At 36.3% G+C, this 7,852-nt stretch overlaps 2 protein-coding genes across 2 annotated transcripts; both read left to right on the top strand.

Moving 5' to 3' along the window:
- Positions 1–2,289: 2,289 nt before the first annotated feature.
- On the top strand, positions 2,290–4,616 carry LOC125206385. The gene is made up of 7 exons (XM_048105646.1): positions 2,290–2,390; positions 2,461–2,558; positions 2,724–2,815; positions 3,074–3,619; positions 3,700–3,925; positions 3,988–3,995; positions 4,137–4,616. Exons 5-7 carry the CDS (start codon positions 3,823–3,825, stop codon positions 4,497–4,499), a joined length of 474 nt encoding a protein of 157 aa, XP_047961603.1. The 5' UTR covers positions 2,290–2,390; positions 2,461–2,558; positions 2,724–2,815; positions 3,074–3,619; positions 3,700–3,822; the 3' UTR covers positions 4,500–4,616.
- Positions 4,617–6,136: 1,520 nt separating this feature from the next.
- Positions 6,137–7,479, top strand: LOC125203145. Its single transcript, XM_048101440.1, has 2 exons — positions 6,137–6,654; positions 6,742–7,479. The coding sequence occupies exons 1-2, from the start codon at positions 6,259–6,261 to the stop codon at positions 7,246–7,248; spliced, it is 903 nt and encodes a 300-aa protein (XP_047957397.1). The 5' UTR covers positions 6,137–6,258; the 3' UTR covers positions 7,249–7,479.
- The last annotated feature ends 373 nt before the right edge of the window (positions 7,480–7,852 follow it).

Genomic DNA, 7,852 nt, shown 5'->3' with positions numbered 1-7,852 from the left:
AAATAAGATATTTTCATCAAAATCTTATTTAATATAGACAACCTTGATATGTTTTATAATATTTGAAACCACTTTTTAAGTTCATAACATGTAGCATAAAAAGTCATGTTGAAAACTACGTTGATTTAATTGTGCCAAGTATGATAAAAAAAGCCTCGTAAGTTAGTGAAATATAGCAATAAACATGCCGTGGGAAATACCAAACAAAATGCAAAGTTCGTGATATTATATACCAATTTCAAAGTTCATGGGAAATACCAAATTTTAAGCAAAGTTCATGGTTTTAGAGACCAATTTCCCTAATATTAATACTATAAACAATCGTGATATTAAAAATCGTAGAAAAATGTTAGAGAATCACTCTTGGGTATCACCATCGACCTATTTGCTAAGAAATTCAGATATGCAATAATAATAATAATAATAATAATAATAATAATAATAATAATAATAATTAATAATAATAATAATAATTATTATTATTATTAATTATTATTATTATTATTATTATTATTATTATGTCATTTCATATCGACAAAATGAAATTTCTAGGAAATACAAATTGGCATATGTTGGTTGTGGTTCATATGTAATATGTTTATCTGGTAGTTAGGTATTCCTGTCTTTATTTTCTCATTGACTTATTACTTAGGAGTACTAAATTCTAAACCAAACTCTTCTTCCTTTCAAACACTTGATTTGGTCCTAAATCATTAGTCTTAGGTGGTCTTTGGTTTGTTAAATAAAATAGTATCGGGATATAATCGAGGATTGAGTTGTGAGATTATTTTAATTGGAGGGGCGTATTCGGTTTGTAAAATTGTATCCCGGTATTAAATAAGTAGTGTATTTGGTTCATGAGATTTAACACCACAACTCAATCCTAGATGGATAATCACTACCCAATCCTAGATTATATCTCGATACTATTTTATTTTGTAAACTGAAACACCTTAGATGTTGTTCGGTTTCCTATATAAAATAATACTGTACCAAATAATACCAAGATACAATCTAGGATTGAGTTGTGAAATTATTTTACTCATAGGGGGCTAGTTATGACTAAATATCTTATGATTATCCATCTAGGATTGAATTGTAGGATTGTATCTCATGAACCAAACACACTACATATTTAATCTGAGATACAATCTTGCAAATCGAACACCCCACTAATATAGTATTTATTTAGACCTGTTGTTTCTCTCATGTTTCGGTGCATTGCAAGTCCGCTTCTAATAAATTTGCTCTGACTTTAGTTGACACCCCCTCAATTGACTAACTTTTATTTGTCATATGGTATAAGTATATCATATACTCCATTCGTCTACGAAAAATAATCTCATTTATGAATATCACGAGATTAACGCATAATTAATAAAGTATGAGGGACAAACTGTGAATAAAATAGGCGGGGTAAATATAAAAAATAGTCTGCAATATTTTGTGTATTAATTAGAGTATTATTTTAGTTTAGAGTTCAACCCAAAAATAAAGAGTAATTTAAATGAATAATCATACCACGAAACTGAAACACGGAAAAAACGGACGAAATATCAAAACATAACTATGACATATTTTTGAAGACTGAAGTTCTGAAAATAGACTGCGTTATAAGTCCAAGAACAATACTGAAAAAACCTACTGGAGAAGTCTAACTTGTTCATCTGCAACAAAAATAAGTCAAAGAAGTCGACTTTTTTTTTCTAAAAATGTACTCCCTTCTTCCACCAAAATAATCTTACCGGTAGATTATACGAGTTTTAATATAAAATATTAAAATTGATAGAGTATGACTGACAACCTTCCACCAAAATAATCTTACATGTAGAATACACGAGTTTTAATATAAAATTGATAGAGTATGACAGACAAATAGATAACGTGGATATAAAGTGCTCCATTAAGAGATAAATAGATAAAGTGGTAAAACAAGAGAGGAAAAGGGTAAAAAAATAGATAAAATGTAAAAGAGAAATCGATAAAGTGGGTAAAATAATAGAGAAAAAGAAAAAAAATGAATAAAATAAAGTAATTTTAGGGCCTGTTCAGTTTCTTCGATATGTCAAGAATTGGGCTTGTTTATGGGATAAATCCAATGTTCACTTTCCTTTACTCAATTGTGCATGGCCCTAGAGATGGCCCGGGCCCACACTATTCAAATCAGAAACAGCGAAAAAAAATTCTTAGTGACGAGCTAGTTTTTGAAAACATTCTGGGCCCACTAACCCAGAAATGGAGACAAGATTACAGTTTTGCCCTCGAATATGTCGAATTCTCCCTCTTTTTCATCTGCTTCTTTTTCATCTGCTTCTGCAATTATTTAGGGTTACAAATTGCAGAACTCATCCTCCTCCTACAGCCAAAAAAGTAGTAGCAGCACCATAGTGGTAGGCGGTGTTTTTGCCCTCCGTCGATCGAAAATTATAATGGATTAATCACGTTTTCCTTTTGTTGCAGATACAAAATTTCTGGGGGGGTCTCGTCGCGAACGTCTTGAAGAAGGATCTCGGGATTCGTGCCAAGAATTCGTCTCCTAGAGCTCGCAAGATCTCATTGTAACTTCTCCGACCATTGTTGTCTTACAATTTGGTTGACTCGATTGAGTTGTCTTTATTAATTTATAATTTAGCGTAGCTCTACTGATACGTGAAAGGGAAAAATCTGAATCACCCAAGTGCTTGTGCTGTTCTGTTGATTTAATTGAATTGGTATTTAAATAGGCATCAATATCTCAAGGCAATCTTCAGGGGTGCTACACGAATCGTGACTGAAGCTGAACTCTACTACACAGAAAGGTTTTGCAGCTTCATCAGTAAGCTTCCCAACTCTGGAGTTAATTTGGTTAAACTATTTTATTTTGTAGATATTATACAGTATTTAAATGCTTCATAGAGTTTCGTTGAGTTGAGTTTGTGTCATCAATCTTGAAGCAAAACATTAAAACTTAGTAGTAGTCAAAACTGTATGCAGTGTTGCATTATATGTGTTTTGTTGTTGAATGCTTTATCATTAGTTCACCTAATTACTCTGTGAACATTGTTCAAATGTCAAATGTGGTTTCCACATATAGTACCCAAAAAGCACGATGATTCCCCCAACACCTAAAACGGTCGAGCTGTGTATGATGCTTGAAGACCTAACAGATATGTACCGCATGGAGACCACACTTTTAATTATGAAATATAGGAAGGCACGCACCGTGAGGGAGAAGCGACAAATACTAGATCAGGCTAGGAGGTACGGTGTCATAAACAAGATACCGGATCAGGTAAAACACCTTGACCGCCTCATACATTTAACTGACGAAGACTGCATTTCGAACCTTCGCATGGACCGAAACACCTTTGGCAAGTTGTGTCGGATTCTAGGTGAACGTGGTGGGTTGACAGTCGGTAAAGTCATTGGTGTTGAAGAGCAGGTTGCTATATTTTTGGAGGTCCTTGCTCACCACAAAAAAAATAGGATAGTTCGATTTGACTTCAAAAGATCCGGGGCTACTGTTTGTTATTACGTGCATCGGGTGTTGGGTGCCATTCTAAGCCTTCATTCTGAACTTCTAAGTAAGCCAAACCCTGTCCCCAACGATTGCACTGACCACCGCTGGAGGTGGTTCAAGGTATGGATTTTTTGCCATTACTTATTTCAGGCTTTATGAAGTAATTGTTGTTCGTACATGATTTTTGAATTTCACTGCAGGGTTGCATTGGTGCTCTCGATGGGACCCACATCAATGTTCTAGTAAGTGCTGCAGATAAGCCGTGATATCGGTCGCGGAAGGGTGATATTGCAACAAACACATTGGCAGCTTGCGACCGCGACATGCAATTTATGTATGTATTACCGGGATGGGAAGGCTCTGCAGGGGATTCACGTGTCCTTAGGGATGCCGTATCTCGTCCGAACGGCCTGAAGGTGCCACAAGGTTTGTTCCTCTCTTTATTTAATTATATGTTTATTAAATGGGAATGTATAACATGTTCTAAGAGTGTGCTGTAAATTATGTTCCAATTTCTTCCAAGTATGTTGACGTCGTTTATCTCACAGGTTGCTATTACTTGTGCGACAATGCATACACTAATAACAATGGGTTCCTAACACCATACAAAGGTGTAAGGTACCATCTTAAGGAATAGGCACCAGGGACGGATGCTCCCCAAAACTCAAAGGAATTGTTCAACCTACGACACACAAAGGCGAGAAACGTGATTGAGCGGGCGTTCGCTGTTCTAAAAATGCGGTGGGCAATCTTGAGAAGTGTTGCATACTACCCTATTCGCACACAAATCCGGATAATCATGACATGTTTTCTACTCCATAATTTCGTGCGCCGTGAAATGGCCATCGACCCAGTGGAGGCCGAGCTAGACGGAGCCATACCCAATGTAACACAGGATGGGGCATTCATTGGGGCCGAATATGTGGATTGCATAGAACCAACCCAAGAATGGACTCAAACTCGTGACAATTTGGCAATGAACATGTGGAACAATCGTTAGGAAAAAAATTATAGATGTGTCGGGGATTTTTTGTCGAACAATATGTACTAATTTTCTGGACAACTACAACATGACTTCATCCTTGTTATTCTATATTATATTAGCATGTTATGTTCATGGTGTGCTTCTGATCTCTAATGTATTCAACTGTGAGTTAGAGTTCAAAAAATGGGCGTTGAAGTCCCGCATTGTGAGTGTGGTGAGGGAAATATGGAGCTGCGTCTGCTGGGAAGAATGCTACGCTGCGTTGTATAGCATTGATGATGCTGCTCATTGGCTGTCTAATTGGCAAAGTCATGTGACACATGAGTTGCTCCGTGGATGGCACAACAAACCTTATGCCTTTTGATTACTAATCGTAAACACTCAAATCGTTTGGTAGTATAGTGTTAAAAAATGGTATGGTATGTATGTATTTTGACACTCCTCGAGAGCTTGAATTCCATGTTGGCTTATGGAAATTTCAAGTTCTGGATTATTAGCCTCTTCATTTTTAGTAATAGTCAAATTTTATGGTTTCACTTATAAGCTCGAGGACAAATGGAGTTATTGTAGGCAATTTAATCAACTAATATTTTCAACTCATGTCAGACGCTATCTTGTAAATTTCAATTGTCAAGAAAATCATGACAACTGATTAGTGGTTTGATAAATGTAATAAATTTGAGTAGGTATAGTTCCACATTTATTCTCACACAACTAAAGTTGTAAAAGTTCTATATTTTCAAGTACAATCTTCCTTGTGTAACTTCTGATCTCTAGTGCAAACAGCAATTCTGGGATAAATAAAAATGGATGGTATACTGAATTTGAAAAATCAGAACAACAACAAAAACATCACCAATGAAAATAGATAAGTTTCGAAGACCAAATAGTGTATATCAAAGTAAAAAACTTCACTGTTCCATTCAATTTTTAATTGACCAGATGAAGCACTTTTAATTTTTGTCAAATATCCAAATATTACAAATAATATGGCAAAATAAAAAGAAATACTTCTCCAATACTATCCAAATCAATAAAATAAATATCCACTTTTGAATATCAACATCTTCTAAATCTTAATCAATACTTAATATTTTATGTTTCACTAGCTTGTCGTGAAAATGCACTAGGATGTTAATATTAATGTTTTAAATAATTTAACTTTAATTTAATGATATTGTATACAATATATTTTAAATACATACTATTATGCCTCAATCGAAGCAACTATATATATATTCACTTTTTTATCATTGAAATCAGACACTTATCAAGCATAATGGTGTAGTTTAATCAAAAGTAATTAATTGCACACTGTTGTCGTACTAGGCTTATTAGGTGGCTTCTATTATTATCATTAAGTGATGTTTTGTTCTCTAATACAAACATGAATACAATTCATATTTGTATGACAAGGTCTAGATGTGCCACGTCCCATGGCATGTGGCAGATAGACATCTCACCAAATGTAAATAATAGCTCTCATTCTTGCACTCAGAATGATTTATCTAAAATACATAAATGGTATAACTTCAACCATGAAATCTATCTTAAATAATTGTTTAACTTGGAATTATACTCTTTCATCAAGTGAGGAAGAAATGTCAGCACCCAAAAATGGCGGTAGACCGCATTTAGTGTGGTGATTAGAGTGGTGTTTACAGCGTGAATTGAATGAACTTGCTTGCAGACATTGCAATGATGGTATATGGGTAGTTACATTTCAATCCATCTACTAAATTTCATTTAATTACTCTGATGATGGTAGTATATAATGTGCACCTCCGTAGCATGCTACCACCATCCACTTTCCTTCAAGGCTTTTCGAAAACCTGTAAATATGACTCCACCGAACCAAGCTTCCTACCTCTACCATGGTGTTTGGTCCGCGGCTACCGACTCCATCGTGCTAGACACGATGCTCACCATGAAGAAGGAAACTCGGTGGACGGGTAATAATTTCCCGTCTTGGTTCCTCATGACCGCCGCGCAAGAGCTCCAGACTAGAATGGGTATTGTTGTCACCGAGGAAGAGTTGGCCAAAAGAATGGTCATAATGCATAGGCGGTATCGTGTTTTCAAAGCTGTGGTTCGCACGTTCGGAGCACAATGGGATCAAGACAACAAAATTATCACCGCTAGCGACGAGCTTTGGGAGAAAATCATGAAGGTGCTCTCCCATTCTCTCTGTCTTAATCGTGTTATCGTACTTGTTTATGTAACTTGAATTTAATTTAATGTTTCAATTCTTTGGTAGTATGATTGGTTTGTCGGTGCGTACTATCACCACGACGAGCCGGAGTGGACGAAGCTAGCATGCTTATTTGGTTTAGGAGATGTGAAGGTTGAGCATGAGGTGGAAGGGCAACGCCAGAATGAGGTGGTCATAATTTCTGATGACACGGTCAAGGTTCCAACTGGTGAGCCGTACATCAATGACACTAATGAGGTGAATGAGGAGGTGAACTCGCCGGCCATACCCCATCCTCTACCGGTGCGCCGCAAACTATTTGATGATCCTCCACCAACCGATAATGAGTCCACCACCGACAAAAGAATATGCTTCATAGATCTTGCTCTGGATGGATCACTTCGCACACGCTTTGAAAAGACTCGGTCCCTACCTCAGTCTCATGCTATGAAGGCAGCTTGCCCCGGTGGTGGGCTAGGTGAAGCTGGGCCCTCAAGCAAGTCAACTCGAGCTAGCTCGTGCGCATCGAACTCACCCCGATCTTGGTATCCTCACAACATAAGGCGTCCATGATGATGTTCACTTGGATAGGGCATCACGTCCAATAAATTCACGTATACTATAATGTGGATGAGGACTCTTTTCACCTGTTTTTGAAGGCCCTAGAAAGGTAAATCTAGGAACTATGGTCATGGTTTTACTCCTGTTGTTGTTTTTAGTCGGTTGGATCAATCTAGTCATGGTGTGAATTTTCAAACTTGTATTATAGAATGCCATGAATGAATATTTGAATGTTTGTTGGTATTTAAACTTGTCTTTACAAATAATATGGAAAGGTTCCTCAATGCTCTATGCTGAATCTGAAAATCGATCCTTCGGCTCTACCAATGTAATGTTAAAATCTCTCTGATACACATTTGATGTTGTCCATCTTTGGAGACAATTTGAAAATGTGGAATATAAAAATATTCATAAGGATCATTCAGAGGGAAGATACGTACAATCCATCTTGGGGCGTTACAGAACAGTTTATCTTGCCCACAAAATGAAAAATGCTCCAAGTAGCTAGATGATCCTATGGCCACCAAAATATTTACAACTGATCATATGCACTTGCTACCCTAATTTATATAATAATATGCATCATATTATAATAGATATCAACTAGCTAGATGAT

The sequence above is a fragment of the Salvia hispanica genome, chromosome 2, assembly GCF_023119035.1.
Source record: "Salvia hispanica cultivar TCC Black 2014 chromosome 2, UniMelb_Shisp_WGS_1.0, whole genome shotgun sequence".
Lineage (NCBI taxonomy): Eukaryota > Viridiplantae > Streptophyta > Magnoliopsida > Lamiales > Lamiaceae > Salvia > Salvia hispanica.
This window is presented reverse-complemented; position numbering and strand designations above follow the sequence as displayed.

What these genes read in the sequence shown, in the direction of transcription:
- LOC125206385 (XM_048105646.1), top strand. Translation starts at nt 3,823, where the DNA reads ATGCAATTTATGTATGTATTACCGGGATGGGAAGGCTCTGCAGGGGAT.
- LOC125203145 (XM_048101440.1), top strand. Translation starts at nt 6,259, where the DNA reads ATGTGCACCTCCGTAGCATGCTACCACCATCCACTTTCCTTCAAGGCT. An exon ending in TTTGGGAGAAAATCATGAAG is followed by an intron (nt 6,655 to 6,741) that starts GTGCTCTCCCAT and finishes ATTCTTTGGTAG; the next exon opens with TATGATTGGTTTGTCGGTGC.